The 20,470-nt window shown below is 43.4% G+C and overlaps 1 protein-coding gene across 1 annotated transcript in view; it reads left to right on the top strand.

Annotated features, from left to right (window-relative positions):
• The window catches only part of DGKH (diacylglycerol kinase eta), a 283,862-nt gene extending 264,007 nt beyond the window's left edge, over positions 1 to 19,855 (top strand). The window contains exons 26-30 of the mRNA XM_019525020.1: positions 4,663 to 4,755; positions 9,517 to 9,636; positions 10,018 to 10,126; positions 11,548 to 11,678; positions 18,640 to 19,855. Coding sequence (XP_019380565.1) covers positions 4,663 to 4,755; positions 9,517 to 9,636; positions 10,018 to 10,126; positions 11,548 to 11,678; positions 18,640 to 18,729 — 543 coding nt within the window. The 3' untranslated portion in view covers positions 18,730 to 19,855. The remainder of the gene's footprint in view (positions 1 to 4,662; positions 4,756 to 9,516; positions 9,637 to 10,017; positions 10,127 to 11,547; positions 11,679 to 18,639) is intronic.
• The last annotated feature ends 615 nt before the right edge of the window (positions 19,856 to 20,470 follow it).

The raw sequence follows: 20,470 nt of genomic DNA, 5'->3' as shown, positions 1-20,470 counted from the left end.
TCAGTCATTTTCAGACTGGTTTACATGCACTGAACACCTGTTCTGTTACAGGTTTAAACCAGTTTCTGATCACTTAAACCAGTTTATGTCATGTCTGTCCATATCCCAGAGGTCCCTTATACCCTAACTTTCTATGAATCTGTGATCGGAATGGCTATCTCAATCACTGGTGGAAGGAAGATATTTCAGTTAAGACAATAAATGTTCCTCAGCCTCCTGTATCAGAACAGATCTTTTGTATTATGAATGCCGTTTAGGTGACAGAACTAAAAAGTGATATTTTATTTAAGCTTTAGCTATATGGCAATATATTTAGGACTCTAATACAGTTAATGTTAAAACTCTATTAAATGATTTTCCCATCTGCCAGTGTCACCTAACATAGCTCAGTTTTTAACTAGTTCTTAAAAGAAACTGACAAAGCACTTTTTTCCTGTTTTTTACTATTTTTATAGAATCTGTGAAGCTGCAAAAACGCACAGCCTGCTGGAACAAGAGCTTGCTCATGCTGTCAATGCATGTTCCCATGCATTAAATAAAGCCAATCCAAGGTTTTCTGAGGTAAAGAAACAATTGAAATTTGTTTTAAAATGGACCCTCTGTATGAAGGAATATTTCTAGAGACCTTAAAGCAGTTTCGTATTCTGAACGGTATGTTCCAGTGGCTAGGGCAGTTGCTAATGAGGTTGCTAATATCCAAGGCCCCCCTGATCTTTCAAACATACATGCACAGAGAGAGAGAGTGCAGCTTCCTTCCTGCTGGTTGCATTTATAGGAAAGGGGACAAAGAGCACATCCCAGCATTCTGGAACACAGTGAAAGTGGCAGAAAACATTCTTCTCCTTCCCCTCCCCCAGGACATGTAACCCCATCCTTTCCAGTGGGGAGGAAGAAGGTACTGGTGGACAGACTCTTGTGGAAACAACCTAATTTGGAGGGTAAAACATAATGGAAACATTGAAATTGTTAAGTGGGGTTAAACAGGGCAAAGGAAGACACAGAACTTGGGGGAGAGAAAAATTGTGACAGTGCTGAAAGAGAGAGAATAACAAGTAGAGGCATCTGGGCTGATTCATAGTTTCTAGGGTCGGAAGGGACCTGAGCAGATCATCTAGTCTGACCCCCTGCCATGGCAGGAAGAGCACTGGGGTCAAATGACCCCAGTAAGGTGGTCATCCAACCTCCTCTTAAAAACCCCCAGGGTGGGAGCCTGCACCACCTCACTTGGAAGCTGGTTCCAGACTCTAGCCGCCCTGACCGTGAAGTAGCGCCTCCTGATGTCCAACTTAAACCTTCCCTCCGCCAGCTTGTGACCATTGTTCCTGGTCACTCCTTGCGGCGCTCGGGGGAACAGGGACTCCCCCAGCGCCTGCTGATCCCCCCTAACCAGTTTATAACAGGCCACAAGATCCCCCCTCAGCCTTCTCTTTTGAAGGCTGAACAGGTTCAGGTCCCGCAACCTTTCCTCATAGGACCTACCCTGCTGTCCCTTGATCATACGAGTGGCCCTCCTCTGGACCCTCTCGATGCTGTCCACATCCCTCTTAAAGTGCGGCGCCCAGAACTGGACGCAGTACTCCAGCTGCGGCCTGACCAGTGCCGCATAGAGGGGGAGGATCACCTCCTTGGACCTGCTCGAGATGCATCTGTGGATGCACGACAAGGTGCAGTTGGCCTTCCTAGCCGCCTCCCCACATTGCCGACTCATGTTCATCTTGGAGTCAATAATGACTCCCAGATCCTTTTCCACCTCCGTGCTGACAAGAGGGGAGTTCCCCAGCCTGTATGTATGGTGCCGATTGTTCCTCCCCAGGTGCATCACCTTACACTTGTCTGTGTTAAACCCCATCCTGTTCTCCTCCGCCCATCCTTGTAACCTATCTAGGTCCAACTGTAGCCTGTTGCTCCCCTCTATTGTGCCCACATCCCCCCACATCTTAGTGTCATCAGCAAACTTGAACAGGGTGCTTTGCACCCCCTCATCCAGATCACTGATGAAGATATTGAACAGTGCGGGCCCAAGGACCGAGCCCTGTGGGACCCCACTTCCCACGTCCTTCCAGGTCGAGAAGGACCCATCCACTACCACCCTCTGGGTGTGACTCTCTAACCAGTTGGCGACCCATTGGACTGTATGGGTGTCTACGCCACAGTCCCCCAGTCATATGGACACACACCCACTCCAACGGTGTGAGTATTGAGATGTGGCACTGCTGGGGGAATTTTGGAAGGAGGAGAAGCAGGGTCCCTGCATCTCACATCATAATTTTAGTTTGTGCAGGGGGTAGCTTCAAGAGCAAGAGTTTGCTTATCTACTAATATAGTCTACCAAAGCACTCATCATCAGGGAACCTGGTTTTCTCTGATTTAAAAAAAATCCGCAATTTTCAGTTTAAAAAAAAAATTAACCCCAAATCCACATTTTTCCGTGATTTAAATGAAACACCACTAATATAGATATATATGCATGTATGTATAGATCTATATCTATATAGAGATATAAGTGGTCACCAACCAGTGGGTCCCGATCAACTAGTCCAGGAGTCAGCAACCCCTGGCACGTGTGCCGAGCATGGCATGCAAGGCCATTTTGCTCGGCACCCCACCACCAGCCCAGGCTCTAAGCAGCTGCTGCCAGCCACAGAGCCCAGGCTGCTCCCAGCAGGCAGCTGGGAGGCTGCAAGCCCTGCTGCAAGCAGACCAGGCTCCATGGGCTGGCTGCAGCCAGGTGGCTGCAAACAGCTGCTCCGGACTTCGGCATGTCGGTACTCTGGCACCTTCCAAGGTAGACGTTGTGGTTCTTTTGGCACTCTGGCCAAAAAACGTTGCCTACCCCTGGACTAGTCAATCGTGGAGCCTCTGACAGTTGACTGTAGTCTGAGATTAACTGTCAAATGCTCTGCGATCGGGAGCAGCAGGGCACAGTCCGGGAGCAGCAGAATGGCAGCGGGACGCACATGGCTAGGCTGAGCCATGCCCCCTGCCACCGGGGCTGGGCCGGGTGAGTGGGGCAATTCCCCCTCCAAGCCCTACTGTCCTGTGGTGAGGGAGGGAGTGGGGCAGGGGCAGGGGTGAATGAGGGCCCTGGCTGGACTGGGGGAGGGTCAGAGCCTGGGCAGCAGGTTTAGGTGCATAGGGGGGATTCCGTGCAGCATGCACCCTGGTGGAGGCCTGGGGGGTCATGTGCCCTCCCGATCTGTGTGTGGGGCAGAGGCAGTTGCTGCTGCATGCTGGGCTTTGTACCCCAAGCACTGTGCACAGATTGGGAGAAATGAGCCCCCCGGGCCTCTGCTGGGGTGTTTGCAGCGACAGGAGCCCCCTTGTGTGCCTGAACAAGCTGCTTAGGCTCTGACCCACACCAGGGCCCCACTCACCTGGTGGCAGGGGGTGTAGGGGCATAGGTGATGGAAGGGGGGGAGCCTTAGCCTCCCACACATGCGGGGCCGCAGTAGGGCCACAAGGCAGCTCGGCTGCAGGCTTCTGGCGGCAGCAGCAGTGGTGGGGAGGGCTGCGTGCAGAGGTGAGTGGGATGAGTGGAGCAGGGGCCAGCACTGCAAGCAGCTCATCCGGGGGGGTGAAGGGAGGGGCAAGCACGCAGCCTGGAAGGGCATGGGGGGCATGTGCCCCTGGATTTGCACATGGGGTGGGCCGGCTGAGGCCAGGGTGATGCCAGGCTCTTCAGCTGCGCAGGGGCTGGGGGTAGTGGGAGACAAGTGGAGGCCTGGGGACCCTCCAAGCCTCTGCTTGTCCCACCATCCGGCCTGGCCAGGCCCACTCCCCGCAGCCCCTGCTCCTGCTTGTGCCCAGCTCCCTCCCTCACAGCTGTGACCTCTATCTGACTTGCCTCCCACACAACCCTTTGCCTTCCCCCACAAACATACCTCCTTGCGGCGGATGTGCCCCCAAATATTTTTTTCTCCCTCTGCCTCAATCAGCCCCGCCCCCCCTTCCCTCCCCACAGATTGACCTGCAGGGTGGGGCGGGGGTGCAGGGTAGATCTTGGGTTGCTTTTTAATTCAAAAAGTGATCTCCTACCCAAAAAGGTTGGAGACCACTGATATATATATAGTGGTGTTTCATTTTAATCATGGAAAAATGTGGATTTGGGGTTACTTTTTTTTCAACTGAAAATTTTGGATTTTTTTAAATTGGAGAAAACCAGGATCCCTGCTCATCATCCTGATAACTGGACCAACTAATCAGTGTTTGTTTAATTGTAGCTGGCCAGTTCATGTGTCATGTGAATCATCCTAATTAACAGTTTTCATTAGAAAAGGCCTTGAATTTCTCTGCTGTCCTGAGCCAGCCATGGTGACCATACATTGTTCTGACAGGTGGATGACTGTGTGATCCTTAGGCATGTCTAAGAACTCAGTAAGCCTGCAGAGTGAAAACCAAGCAACAAATACAGTACACTTTCTGACATATATTCTGAATTTTGAAACAAAAAGTGATCAGACTTATTGTGCCTTCAGGCAAACGGGTGAAACTCCCATAACTTCAAAGTGAGTCATCTAGATGTCTAGTTCTCAATGCAGAGCTGAGAAATTGACTTGGCATGCTTTGGAGAATCTGGTTAAGTTTGAGACCATAAACTGATCATGAGTACTTTTAAGTTTACTATACAGCCATTCAATTGACTATTGTGCTTCTATTTCCCAGAGTCTTACCAGAAACACTGCCACTGAAATAGCTGTCAATGTGAAGGCACTGCATAATGAAACGGAATCTTTACTAGTAGGAAGGGTTCCTTTGGTAAGGAGATAAAATAAATACTTATTTTTTTATATCTTGTGTAAAATCCTGTGCTTCATCTCTTATTCCATTCACCAGTAGCATGGGATGAAGAAATTGCTTTTTCCAAGTATTGTCTAGTAAATATTTAGTATAGCTTTAGTAATAAAACTTATTGGACCTCCTTCTTTTACCATTTATCATGGATCTAAAAATAGTGAAGTTATGTAGTATACTGCATTGGCCTTTGGAAATACAATTAGAAAATTGTTAGCTTTGATAAGGCGAGGAAAGAGATTGAGTTCCTCTTTTCTCTCAATTGACATTAAAAAGGCACTTTGTAGGAATAGTTGCATCTGATTGATGCTTTGAGTTTTTGGATGCAGGAGAAAATAAATATATTATCCAAACTGCATAGTAGTTACTAAGACTGCTGACAAATGTTAAAAAAAAATGGCACTTCAAACTCATTGCACTCCTGTGCTGAGCCCAGTGCATGCCCAGAAGAGGCATTGCATTAGTTGGATCCAGCTTGCCCAGTGTCTGTATAGATTGGGAGCTTCAATGGGGCTTTTATGGCTCTTTTATCTAATAGCTGATTGAATCGGCTATTAGATAAAAGCACCAAAAAGCTACTCTGAAGTGCCTGATCTGTATATCTTGGGTCTAAGTAACATGCTGCTCCTTTTGGCAAAGCATGGTTTGGGTTTTGTGGGGGGTTTTTAACATCTCTAAGCATCCTAAATGGGATGCTTTCTTTAGGGGAACTGGAGTCTGAAGGGAATCAAGATAATGACTTTTTCAGAAAATAGTGTTCTAAATAAACAGTTCAAATGCACTTTGTTTGGTGACTGAAGGTCATTGCTGTCTAAAGGCTGATCAGCAGTTAGCTTCTAACATAGGCAGATACAGGATTTTGCAAAGGCGGATGCAAGAGCAGTGAGTGGCGCAGGTATGCTTCCACCCTTGCTCCCAGCCTCCCCACTCTGTCTCTACCACCAGGGCAGGCAGACCACACTGTAGGAGCAGCAGCTGGGTATTTTTTTTTTTTTTTTTAAGACTCTGAATCAGGTAACAATCTCCCTCTCCCCTGCTGACCTCCCAGCTCTCCACATCTCCTCTATGTTCAACAGCACTTCTGCTTCCTTCCTGTTTCCCTGTCCACTGCTGCTGCTGACCCCACCTGACCCAGGGGTGGGGGAAGCTCCAGAGCTGTTCCTGTCTTGCTTCATCTGGGGCTTTGGGGAACAGCTACATGGGGAGCTGAGCTCATCTAGGGACAGTGGTGGCTGTGGGGTTCCCTTTCCCTGAGCCTGCTCCTGGATGCAGAAAATACCCAAAGGGAAGAAGCTGCTGCCACTGTCCCTGGCTGAGCCACAGCCCAACTCCCTGCACAGCACAAGTGCTCCCCATGCAGCCCAGCTGGAGAGGGGCAGAAGCAACTCTGGAGCTCCCCTTATCCTCAGTTAGCCAGGGATTGCAGCAGGAGAGATGGAGGAATTGGAAGGGAGGGGACATACTGCTGAGCACAGAGGGGAAGGGGGGTGAAATTCTTGCTTGTTTCAGGGACTTAAAAAATGTCCCCAGCTGCTGCTTCTGTGGTGGGGTGGGACCATGCCACTGTACCCCTTCTGCATTTGTTCCTGGCTTCTAGAACTATTAAGAGGTTAGGCACATTTCCAAATTTGAAGATGACAATGCTCCTGAGATGAATTTAATGAAGATGGGGGAAAGAAACATATAGGAATCTGAAAATTCACCAAATTAACAAAAAGATACAAGAATAAATATATTATTTTGATTTAACATTGTTCAGGAACAGGATTTGGCAGAACAGTTTTAAGTAGATGATTGGAATGCAATACTAAGTGGTATCGTTTATCAGGAGATGCTATGACATGAATTAAATATGAAATCAGACACAATGAAATTCCACATTTCTCAGTCAATAAGGGCAATAATTTCACTGAAGTGCTTATGTGCTGAAGAGTTGTTTTAGTTTACTTCCGCTCATGCGTAAGTTTTTTCTTTTGAGGCATTTCTGATTTTTATATTTTTATTAAGTGTCTCATTAAGGCCTATTTGACTATTTATGCTAAACCAATATTTAATAACGGGGTCATTACTAGATATCAATGTATTTTGTGTATTATGCTGCATGTTGACATTAGAGATGTCCATAACTCTCATTAAACCTTAAGCTTAGAATTTTATTCTTGAATCTGAAATAAAACTTGTAGTCTGGTACTTTAACCAATGCTGAAACTATGTCCTACCCATGGAGATACAAATGGATGAAACTTGGTGGTGTTCAAGGTGCTTGTCACTGCCATCATGTACTATCCTCGAGTTTGTGTGTCCACTCACAAAGAAGCAAATCCTTAAGTGGATCTTTCCTTCTTAATTTTTATCTTTACTTTTTTTTCACCCCTCCAATTCTTTCACTTTCTCTGACAAGCTTGTGACAGACATAAATTGATGCCTTCACTGTCCCCACTGTTCACTGGTGACCCTTTTAATTGGCAGCTGTCTATTGGTTCTGTGACCTTTGAGCTATAGGATGGTTCAAATTATGATTCCTCTCCATCAGTCTACTGATTTGATTTAACTGACAGAGGTAATTCACTAGTGGAGCTAGGCAACGTATTTTGGCAAAAAGTAACCATGTCATTTTGGGAGAAATCTATCAGCAGATTGAGTCCCATGCTGCCAAGCAGAATAAAGCTGCTGCCGAGCAAAAGGCAAATGGTACACATAGACACTTCCATGCTGCTGTTAGTATATTATTGCTAACTCAAATGACTATGACTCTTCTCATTTTGTTTATAGCGGAGTGACTATGATTCACTATCAGAGCTTGCATTTGAATTAGGGGGTTTCTACCTTCTAGTCCTTTTTGGTCTCTTAAACAGTTAGAAAATTGCATAAAATCTAGGAAGGGCCTTCAAGAGAGAATCCTACTTATACTAAAAAAATCCACTACTCCTTCCTAACCAGTTAAGAGCTGCATATCATGTAAAGAAATTTTCACAATAGGAACTTGGGTTTACTCGCATTGTAAGCTATTACAATTTTGTTGGACTCTGCATTTTGATCTGAGGTTTTTCCATATCACTTTCTCTTATTAAATCCTTCCCTCAATCTTTCTTAACATCATAGTGTAAAAAGAAGTACATACAGCTATGAACCTATGACACAATCATTTAAAAGCACAAACTTTATTGTTGTTCCTACACTTGGCACTATTTGTTCATTTCCTTCCCAGCTGTAGCTTCTGGATAGGTAGATGTACAAGGCCACAAGATTAAGGAAATTTATTACAATGAATCTGGTTTCTTTGCTCTTGTATCTATCAGTGTGGAGGAATCTAACTTAGTCTGTAAGTTTCTTTGTACATCTCTAATGTTGTGTGTTCTTGTTATGAGAGAACTGTTCCTTAGTAAGTTCTTGAGTATGGTAAGTGATGCTAGTAGCTGATAGCTGTGTCCCCACCATAAGGCTCAGCTGCCAGACAGGCTGCTGTCATTGAGATCTATTCAAACATAGTCTCCTAGGTGCTTCTACATGTGACAGGGGTTTAGTTCAGTTTAGTTCTCCCTAAATTGAAATGGTGAGTTTTTAAAAACCCACCATTTCAATTTAGGGAGAACTAAACTGAAGTAAACCCCTGTCACATATACACAAGGGTTAGGGGGCCTGATCCTTAGAGCTTATCTTCCTCTCCTATGGGGGAGGGGAGGGGGGCAAGCTGCCAGTGGGCTGAGTAGCCCCTGAGCTGTGGGGAACCCTGGTGCTTCCCTTCATGGTGGTGGTACCCCCCAGGTGGCACCCGTCCACTAGCACCTGGCCCAGGTGGTCCTGGGGGGCACTGCAGCCCCAGAGGGGAGCACAGGGCTGAGCACAGCTCAGGCAGGCAGGCAAGCTCCAGGAGGACAAAAAGAAAAGATCAGGTTCCTTGCCACTTTTTTTCCCCCCCCACTTTGGTCGAGCCTGCCTGCACCGCCTGCTGCGAGGTCTCACAGGCCCTGAGCTGCGCAAGGCCCGGTGCTTCTCTCCATGGCAGTGACACCCTGGGGGACCACCTGGGCCAGGTGCCAGTTGGTGGGTGCTGCCGCTGAGGAGGGAAACACCCGGGTCCCCCACAGCTCAGGGACCGCTCTGTGCACCAGCAGCAGCCCCACCCCTGTCTTCCTGCCACAGGAGAGAAAGGTAAGCTCCAGCACCCCTGCATCGTCCCCGCCACCTCGCCTTCTGGGACTGCCCAGGAATGGCTGGTTTGCCCCTGGGGCAGAGCAGGAGGGCGGCTGGGTGTGCCGGTGGTGGGAGAAGGTGGTAGGGACAGTGCATGGGGCGCTGGAAGCCTGCCAAGCCCGAGCTTCCCTGATCACGTCGGCCTCTAGTGCCCCATGCACCATTGCGCTTTGTTAGGTAGCAAACTAAAACACCTCACAAGGGATTTGATCTTGCTATGTTACAAAGTCATTTAAGGTGGAATACAGTATCAAGCATGGAAACAGCAGTGCCATTGAAGTGGTGCAAAAGGGCATTTAAACTGCTTTAAGGGCCAACTGTAAACTGCTTAAAAGGCCAATTTTGTTGCATGTACAAAGGCCCAGGATGATTAGATATGTTTGCCATGGAAGTTAAGTTTGGTATGAAATTCCCTGTTACTTTACGTTTGGTATTAGGCAGCAGTGTATAGTTTATAAAGTAGTTAACATTTCTTGCATTAACAAAGCTAATAAGTTGTATTCTTTTTTCCCCTGGATGCTTCAAAAACAGCAGTTGGAATCCTACCATGAAGAACTGCTGTCTGACGCTTTGCACAGTGTAGAGATTGAGTTAAGAAAACTCGCTGAGATTCCATGGCTTTATTATGTTTTCCAATCAAATGATGATGAGGTGGGTCAGATTAATATTTTTTTCCATTTTTTTTTACCACACAAGAATAAATTAGTATCCCTTATCATCATTAGAGGCAGTGTTAATAATAACCCTGGATCTCTTCTGTCTGCTGCAAGCAAGCTTTTAAGTTTTACTGCTTAGTCTGCTTCCAGTTTTCCTTTTTTCTTATGTAAGAAATTAAAGTGTCAGCAGTTATTTAATAGAAGAAGCCTTTAGGTATCCTATATGTTTTGATAGATCCCGACACAATTCTGTACTAAATTAGATTTTGGACCAGATTTTGAGACTAATTATACATGTAATTTACCTTTTCGAATATGTACTTGAACTTTCGTTGTTTTTTTACTTAAAGGTAGTTATTTCTTTTCTTTTATTCAGGATCCCCCTCTGGATTATGCTAAAAGAAACAACAGAAGTACAGTATTTCGCATAGTGCCAAAGTTTAAAAAGGAAAAGGTCCAAAAGCATAAGACCAGCTCTCAGCCTGGTATGTGTTTTGACATTGAAAGACAAATAACTTCTGGGGACAAACATCTTTCATAAAAAGCTGAAATAATGCATTATACCTGGCCCCATTTAGGTGAATGCAGGTGAATAGGAGTTCACCTGTTCACTCAATACATTTTTCAGGTCTCAATCAGGATTCCTCCCTCTCCGCCCCCTCCACAAACTGTTACATGTATAATAATAATTTTTAAAAAACAACCCCAAAACTAGCTATTGTTATTTCTGTCTACTTTTTGGTTTAGAGTCCCCATGCATTTGTCTGGGTAATTATATTTAACAAACCCTTAGCAGCACAAAGACCCATGATAGTTCTGTTTCCTCTCCAAGCACTGACTTAAGTTTCACTGGCTGCACAGTAGCTTTTAATTATTAATTAATCCATTCAGTTATCCCTTAATATTCTAGCTTTGTTTTCACATCAGCTAATTATGCACCTCAAGCATAACTCTGCGATAGCCAGTCCTGTTCTCTTAGACAGTAGAAGTTGAACAAACTCCTCTCTCCTCATTGCATCTATGAACATACAGCCTTAGCATTATGCCCTGAAAAATATGTGGTTGAACTGTAGTTCTAAAACTGACTGGATCCATGTCTCTGATCCAGCAGCGTGTTTGGATAGCATAGCAAGATGAGCTTGCAAATTTGAATTTAACTTCTCCGCTCATTGATGTTTTCAAACCTAAAACAAATCATGTGTCACATTAGAATACCTCAGTCTGAAGCTAATCAGCATTGCGTAGAAGAATACACAAAGTGTTAAAGAAATAATAATAATACAGCCTAATTTCCCTCATATAAATGTGGTCTAAAACTAATGTGGGCAACTAACCTTAGAGAACAATGTTTTACAGAGAGCTTATTAATGGCCTGTGTAACTGTTTTGGCTAACATAATGTTTGTTGTGTTAATTAAGTGTTAACTAGAGACATTTCTAAGATTAGATTTGCATGGTGCAGTAGTTATTATTGAGATACATTTTATATGCTGATTTTTATATTCTAGTTAGAATGGGAAGGGGTTTTTTCTGCCTACAACTGATAAATTGCTATTAGTAACATCAGAACAAACTTAGACCTAGTATTACTGATCCTCAAATGGTTAAAAGTGCATCTGTTGAAGTATATTAATTTTGATCGCTTTATTGAGGAAACCGGAGTAAAGCTGAAAGCACAGCTGCAAAGCAAAGATCCCCAACTTGCATAGATACCTTCTCACATTTATTGCTAACTTGTAACCTGCATGTAAAATGGAAACTCTGTTTTTGTGGAAACACTACCTTTAACCTTTCCTTTTGCTGGCACGGCAGTTCTATTCTGTCTTCCACTCTCTTTGGCCTAACCTTTGCTTGTAATGCATTTGAGCATGTAGAAATTAAGGGGGTTTTGCTCTTAACTTTGGTAGTTCAAAAATGGGGCACAGATGAAGTTGCTGCTTGGCTGGATCTGCTCAGTTTGGGAGAGTACAAAGAAATCTTCATCAGCCATGACATCCGAGGCTCTGAGCTTTTACACCTGGAAAGGCGAGATCTTAAGGTATTTCCTTTGTGCTACTTTTCTGCTCTTGAGAATTTTCTTTGATAGAAACAAAATAAACCTTTCCTCTTTTCTTGCTCCTTTTATATGCTTGTAGCTTGGCTTATACTGGGCATATTTGCAATAAACTAATATGCACTTTCCTGTGGCCTGAACTCCTTATCTGCTGAACTGTATTTGTAGTCAAGTATATCAGTGCAGTTGAAGATTTTATTCTCTTGTGTGTCATATAGAATGATAGTCTGTCAGCAGGTTTAGTGACACCAGTGTGTTATATTTGTTAACAACATCTTTATTTTACTTGGGCTTATTAAATAAGATCTGTGTGTAAAGTGAAATATCCATAAGCAATTTATTAAACTAGTGATGATGATTTTAAATATATCTGGTGAGCACTAAAAGTTCATTTTGGCTATATGAGCACAGGATGTCAATAGCTATTTGGGGGTGAAGGGGGAGGGAGAGAGAAACAGTTTGATAGACTACCATTTACATCCTTGTTTGTCAGGTAAATAGCCCCATCTTAACAACTTTTTTGGTCCCCTATTGTTCTAGTTATAATTGTGCCAAAAACCAAACAACAACCAGCTCCCCCCCACACTCCACAAAACAAGTTTTCTTTCTGTGATCATTTTCTACAAAATCTAAAAACAGTTCCCTGTTCAGGTTCGATGAAATGGGATCTAATTTCTGCAGAAAGAAAAGCTAGTTTGCTGAAAATAGTAAGTAGGCAGATGACAATTACTTTGCAGTTTGAAGTGGTGCTATTTGAGCTTGCCTGTCTTTTTCAGGAACACTTAAGTGCATCCATTTTATGTAATAGAGATACTATCCTTGGGGATTTGTTAAATTACTTTTTCCTGGAACACAAATAATGCCCTCTTGATAATGTGTTTTGAGAAATCTGCATGCAACAAATTGCAGCTCTTATTGCATAAGATAGGAAATAGGATATTGTATAAATTGCAAACATTTACCTCTAAAGCCCAAACCACTGAGTCTGTCGAATCTGAACACTACTGCAGATCTAGGCAATGTTTCATGCAGATATACTATTAAAGTGTTGCAAAAATAGCTACTATAGTTCAAAATTCTTCCTTGTAAGGTGGTGATGACATGATTATATTCTTATTTTACCCTACCCTGAGCCTCTTCGTATCCCATGCTTCCCAAAGGCCTCACAGATGCCCAATGCACAAGGGTCAATAGAAAACCATGCAGACAGTACGCTCCAGAAGATATTTTGACTCTTCTGAATAGATATCAAATAATTCAAAGTTATATAGGAATCTGAATGTTCCTTAGGCCTGATTTTGTCAAAATGATATATATAAGAAATTGAACTCTCTAGAAAGAAGCATATCTCAACATATCAAAATTGTGAAAGTGGACCGAGAATTACCCCATGCACAGGGAGTTCCTTTGGCTTTGTGCAAGGATCAGTTTGATTGTGTAATCAAAAGTCTGATACTTAATCATGCTAGATTTCTTCAGCAAAATGATCATAAACTTACTATCTCTTTTGCTTAGATAAATAATGAATCAGCTACATTTGGTACAACTCAAAGGGGTGATAGTCTCAAATTGCTAAAAGAAAGCCATGGAGCCTATCATGTGACCAGTCTTTACCTACACTTCTATCTAATAATTTCTAGAAACAAGGATGCAGATTTAAAATCACCAGATGAAGCTGATTGAGAGGTCACTGTCCATAAGACAAGAATGGAGGGTGAGATGGAATCATGTTTTTTTGCCAGGATATCCGTTGTTTTCCAGTACAGGTGCTCATGATGAGCCAGGCAGTCTTTCTGGCCAAGCAGAGCTTGTGCTGTTTGCATTATGTCGTCATATTTGAATAATTTTGTTCAGCACTAAGTCTGTCTTGCAAACCAGTCTGATATAAGCTGTGAATTGAGAGAGATCATTGAGAGTGCCTGTTGATCTATCTTGGATTACCCACCAGTTATCTGCAGTTGCTGTGCTCTGTTTTCAGACTATCTGCAATGGATATCCTGCTCACCTCGCCTTTGATGCAGGAAACAACTTGTGTTTGTTGCCCACCTTTCTCTTTTTTGGTCGAAAGGAAAAGTTATCAACAATCCCAGCACAAGGAAAACCCTCTACGGCCGTGTCCAAACGAGCATGGCTATGCAGTACATGGTGCTGCAGACATGTCTGTGGTGCCACATACTGAACGTTCAGCTGTTCTCTGCATTGCAAGGGAGCAACGCAGGGTAGTCGTGGGGGTTGGACCCCTGGATATCCAGGGATCAAAAAACCTGTGTATACAAAACAAAAATAGAGCAGTGCATGAGGGGGCAGCATTCAAAACCAGAGCTGGGCTAGCTGGAGCCACACTCTGGCTGCCAGCCAGGCTCTGTGCAGCAGAATCACTGCTGCTGCAGCCCCTGGAAGCCCCCAGGGCCCCAGGTAAGGCTGTTGGGGCCAGCCCAGAACTGGCCCCAGTTTCCCCTACTCCATCTGAGGTAACCTGCTGCATAAGACTTACTTTCTTCTCTGTCTAGCACCAAAATGGATCAGAGGTAATTCACTAGACTGAGGAATCTCTGACACCCGCAGTTTTTCTCTCTCCCTAGTTAGTGGGTCTGGCTCCCACTTAATGGTCTCTGTGGGAGTTGTCTAAAATGGAGTACACCTCCAAATGGTGGCAAAGGTCTGCCAGCATTCTGCCTGTTTTGCCTCTTTATAATGCTTTTTCACTGATCCCATATGCCTGATCTTAGTTGAAGGAGGGAGTCTTAATCCTCCCCCTTCCCCACCATCCCCAAGATCACTTGCTGCTTTTGAGGTGGGGTAGGCAGCAAAACACGGAGTGACAGTGTTACAGAAGTTGCAGCAAGTTGGCTTATGCTGAACTTGAGTTCTGTCTCTGCTCTTCAAGAAAACTCCCTTAGAGAATCATGTTCCCAGATGATTCTCCTATAATCTGGGAAGCCATAGGATGAGATAAGAAACCATGGCATCCCAGCTGATAGATACTTTGCCAAAATAGTCTGGTTGGCAGCTACTGTGCTATATATACACATTTTTGGAGGAGGTATGAATAGGTGAAGGCAGGTTGAATTATTGCAATGCTGCTAATCTAAATCCCCCACTTTGCCCTTAGGAGGATAACAAGTACCATATGCTCGATGCATCAGTAGTCACTAGTGATATAAAGCAGTGTAACGAATAGCTTCTGTTTAAACAAGCCATGTTGTTGCAGTGGTTCTGGCTTTATAAGTGTTCATGGTAAATACATTTACAATACTTTTTTTGAAAGTTGCTACGAGAAGAGAAATGTTATAAGAACTTTTATTGGGTTCTTACCTGTTTTTTGATGTCTGGAGTTCTTGCATCTGTCTTGCTATAACTATACGGTGAACGTATGGGTGAGGGGAAAGGGGCATAAGGAGAGAACGGCTGAAAGGGCATCCTGGTGTTGAACCATCCTTGAAAAAAACGTGCTACTCTTTCCCTTCAAATACTGGCAAGACTATCAACTTTGAAAAATCCATGGGACAAGCCAAATTTTGGTCAATTGGAAGCTTTATTAAGCAGATACGAATTGGGGATAGATGATACAGTACTTAAGGTAATTAACATACACTTGTTTTAGAGCTCTGCATTTCTGCTAATTATTTCCAATATGCCTCTATCATAAATGCCTCCCTTAGGACAAAAGTTAGAGCAAAAATATCCCTGCAAACATTTTTGCAGTAGTAAGTAGTTGGGAGTTCTAGACAGTTTTTAGCATGTATGGTTTCTTCCCAGCATAAAGATTTGGGTGAACTTCCACAGTGAAAATTTCTAAGCTTCTTCACATTTATTTATAGGAGTGGATGTTTTTCCTTTGTTTCGTTTTGGGGTTTTTCTTGAGTGCAGCAGAATTTAACTGAGGGACTGCCAGAGCTGTATTGCAATTGAGGATCTGCTGTTTTAGTCTAAATTTAGTTCAAATTATAGTCACTTCAGAATAGAATGGAAATAAAATCTTGCTATCCACGACCAGGGGCAGCATTGGGGGGACCTTGGGGGGAGGAGGGCATCAATAGGCACTCCAAAATTTGTCTTAGCTTCCCCGTAGCCACCCCTCCCAGCACTGCACCTCCCCTCCAGTCCACCGCTGCCCGCCCCACTCCTGCCTGCAGTGCAGCCCCCACAGTTTTCTGTGTAGTCCACCTTAGCCCCCTGCCCCCCACCAGGAAGAGACTAGCACCACCCCTGTCCACAACTAATGAAAGCATGAATTTGATGACCCTTGGCCAAGGTTGGTGAAAGAGTTGATGATCTAAAAACAGTACAATATGATCCTTTCCTCTTCATCATCCCTGAAAAAATTATTTAGCAATGTTCACCTATCAAAAATCATAAAAATTAGGAGCCTCTTTGCAGAAATAGGATGCATTTCTTTCTAACTTAACCAGAAATTGAGCTTGCCTTTTTAAAGGTGAAGACAGTTTAATCTGTTAAATTTGTACTACCTTACATTTAATATAAAACAAGGAATTTGTATCCATTTTTATACGACACTTTTCTTGCCTTAGGTGGATGAATGGAAAACAAAATGGTACAGTAATCTGTGTCAAGTACAAATGATCCACAATGAAGATTTCCCAAGTCTTTTTCGTGGTTGCAAAAAATTATATGTAAACTGTGCACAAAGTCTGTATATCATCCTATATCCTTACTGTCATTTTTACAAGAATTATTTCATGCTGCTGCTCTTTCCCTTTTAGCTGTCCTTTCCAGGGAAAATTGTCATCTTGAATGGAAAGCATTACATTTCAGAAATGTTAATGTGTGGTATTTTATTCACATTATTGTAATCTATACACTTAAGCCTATTATTTTTCAATAACTTGAATATTCATACCTGACACTTTATTTGATGGTATTATCCTAATGATTCCAAATGGAATTTCCGGATGGGGGAGCTGGGACCCATGTCGCTTGGATGAATTGCTTCAAATCCCACAGTCAGTCGAAGAGTCAGGAATCCCATTCTGACCCTCAGACCAGGCAGAATTAAACATGGATGAAATGCCTTACTGTTTCATTTGCTATCGCAAGTATAAGCCCTGTACATACAAACAAAAACACATAATTCTTAAGTAATCTGGGTGGGTTGGAGGGTGGGGGGAGTTCTTTTCCTAAAGGTTCTTCCTGTTGCTCCTCTCTACAGGTGAATCACAGAAACCATCACCAACAGCATTTCAGCTGATGATAGTTTTCTCACATGGTACAGCTAGAGATTTGTATATTGTGTGTGTGTGTGTGTGTACGCGTGTGTACTTTCCTATTTTCCTTGGGGGTGTGAATTTCATGTCTGTCAGAAACGTTCCTTTAGCTCTCTAAAATTGTCAAGTGTATCCATATTAGGATACTTGCCTTCCTATAATAAGGCAATCAGTTACTCTATTGTTCTCTGAAGGGAAGTTGTCCGACATACTGGTAAACGAATATCCGCTTACCCTTGAGAGATTGGGGATATGTGTGTTTGCTGATTTTAAATAGGTATTTGGGGGCCACAGATGAAATTGATGGAGAGAAGCTCTGATTCATCACATGCTTTGAAACCCATGGTGGTTTTGTTAGAGAGGAGGAGGAGATTGAGCAACTTGAAAACTGACAAACAAAACATCTGTATGTAGAAGGCAGGTGAATATAAAAGTAAGAGTTTGGGTGGAAAGGGGTAAAGCTGTACCTTCTAATAGTACTTCTTGCAGGTAAGTAGCTTACCAGTGCATAACAAAGAGACTCCGAATGTTGTGGGCTATAACATGCACTTTTTGCAGTGTTTGGTAACATTATATATATTTTGCTATATATACGGAATTACTTCCAGTTAATGCTAAACAACTTGCAATGTTAACTAGTGGTGCACTGATAAATATTTTATGAACCAGCCCTACTGGCCAGTACCTATCTAATAGCCAATATACAGCACAGCAGCTTGTAAAGCAGTGTCCAGCCAGTAAGTCGAGGGGGGGGGATAGGGGAAGGGGTATAGGGGGGCAGATCATGGCCCCCACGGTGAGGGAGGGAGTGGGACAAGGGCAGGCAGGTGCTGCCCTGCCAGGGCAAAGCAGAAGATGGAACCATGGGTGGCTTGTTTGGGGGGCACGGGGAGGGGGGGAAGCTCTTGCCACTGTGCGTACCCTGGGGGTGGCAAAGAGGGCATCTGCCTGCAGATTTGTGTGTGGGGCAAGGGTGGACTGCAGGCTCAGGGCCAGGGGCTGCACTGGCATCTTCCCGGCAGGGGGGCCGGGTCAGTGCTGTGCTCGAGGTGGGCAGGGCAGGCAGTGGCAATGTTGGGAGGGTTGGTGGCGTAGTCTGCCCCATAGCCACCCCTCCCAATGCTGCCACCACCTGCCCTGAGTGCAGCCCCAGCCCAGCCCCCCTGTTGGGAAAATGTTGCCACAGCCCCTGGCCCCAAGTCCACAGTGGGCAGCCCGCCTTTGCCCTGTGCACAAGTCCTAGAGGCACATGACCACTGTGCCTCCCGTGGCGTGCACACAGAGGTGGGAGCTACCCCCCCAACCAAGCCCTCTCAGATGAGCCGCCCATGGCTCTGCCCCATGCCCCACTCCAGCTGGAAAGCACCTGCCTGTCCCTGCCTTCCTCACCGTGGGGGACTTGATCTGCACCCCTACCCATGCCTCTTCCTCTCCACAGACTTACCAGCCAGATGCTGCCGGGCTGCATTCCTGGCTGTGTGCATGCTGCAGCTGTGCACGTGTACATGGTATTTATCAGTGATAGTATCAGCTACCCTAGCCAAAAAAAGCTGATTGCCGATAATGTCATTTTTCCTTTTATCGGTGCTGATCCGATATGGACCGATATATCTGTTCACCTCTGATGTTAACTACATTTCTAATTGTCTGCTGCATGCCTGAAACCATTGGGTTTCTCTTTACTAAATAAACCTTCCTTTTTTTCCTTCTTTTTTTAATAGGACCTGGGGATAACGAAAGTGGGACATATGAAGCGAATTCTCCAGGGAATTAAAGAGCTTAGCAAGAACACACCTTTGTCTGATGTGTAATTATACTGGTGCTATCACTGGAAAGAGGAAGAACTGCTAGTTAAGCAAAGCCATTGAAGGCACTTTGCTGTCTTTGTAGTTTACTATATGGATGAGTAGGCACTGGTATACCATGCAAGTTAATATATCTGTATTCTTGTGTGGGGAAGAGCCTGATGTATGAATCTGAGAGGTTTTGTGCCAAAAAAGAGGTTATAAATTCCATGATGATGTTTGCTTAGTGTTTAAACTTGACTGGTTCAAATAAGCACATTTTGGTTAAGAGATCTGTGTATGGTGAAATGTGTTGCCTGGAAAGTGTATTTAAGAAACAATTGCTTTGCTTTAGGTGGCCCAGTGTGGCTCCTTTTACAGTGCAGTAACATATCACTGTACAGCATAAGGTAGCCTCAATATATTTGAGGCACAGCTGCCCTAAAAGGTTCTGTACAGAGATGGATCATTTTTAGTTTTGCATGTGAACTGACATTGCCTCAGGTACCTAGCACTCACTGGCCAAGGAATATGGTTAAAGACAACTTGTATACCATGAATGCAAACTATAATGCATGGTATGCCTGCTTGAATTGTCCGTTTTTCTGTTGCATGGCACATCTGGTATTTTAAACACTTGAACAACTTTGATATCAGTTTTAATAAGATTTAATTTATTACTACTTGTGCGTCTTTCTTTTTTTTTTTTTTTTTGGTTATAGGCACTTTTCTATTCATTCTTCAGTGTTGTGTTTTACTTAAATATGTTCGGTGGCAAAGGACTTGTGGGTGTGAACACTTAGCGACTGTGCCATATTCAGCAAATAATGTGCATTATATATGATTGAAACATTGTATAGTTAGATCTTTAAATTTGCCATGTACAGTAGGTATTTCAGGTCATTAATTTATGAGTGTTTTGGAAAACCGGTACCTCACAAAGTTTACCAATTGGCTTGTCAAATGGAAAATCACAAAGATTTTTTTTCTCATGATTCATTTAATGGAGTTCGTTGGTTACCTTGAATTTCCGTAGCATATTTGAACTGTTAAGAAGTAACAATGCCACTTAATTTATTGTGCAAAAATATTAATGCAGTCCTTATTTAAGTGAGCAGCAAATTCATTTTACATATCCTATGTATGAAAAAGTCAAAAAAAAAAAGTAACAGCTATGTCAATTTGTGGGGTAAACTTTTATTCATACTATTTTAATAATTTCTTTTAAAGGCTCATACCAAAACATTGTGCATAGCTTATCTGCATAGCTATATTCCACCTGTTTCTTGTTACTGCATTGGTAGGTCATACAAGCAGATTTAGTAAATGTGGTAATACTCCCCGAAGCACAGAATGAGCAACCACATGTCAATTAAGAATGAATGTAGTAATATGACTTAAACAAGAAGTAGCTTCATAATTGACAGCTTAATTTTTCACAAATTATTTATAATAGAAAACAGAATGTAAATAACCATAGAAGTTAAAATTACAGGAAAACTACTGAAGTATTTTTAGATAATATGTTGATACAAATTTGTGTATGCCTATATACAGTTGTAAGTAAACTCGTATAAAAATATATCTCTTTGCTATTCGTGAGAATGCAAGATCTTGCCAGCAAAAGAGCCTTGGTTTTTATTAACTGAATACCCTCAGCAGCAGAAGCTTTGCTAACCCTTGAAAATTAAAGAGCACATTCCTAGATATGTACTCATTTGTATTTACTATCTGATACTAGAGAAAATTTGCATTTGGTTTTAAAAAG

Source organism: Gavialis gangeticus, unplaced genomic scaffold (assembly GCF_001723915.1).
Source record: "Gavialis gangeticus isolate Ggan-Ray unplaced genomic scaffold, GavGan_comp1, whole genome shotgun sequence".
NCBI lineage: Eukaryota > Metazoa > Chordata > Crocodylia > Gavialidae > Gavialis > Gavialis gangeticus.
The sequence above is the reverse complement of the archived record's forward strand: the minus strand, read 5'-3'. Positions and strand labels throughout refer to the sequence as shown.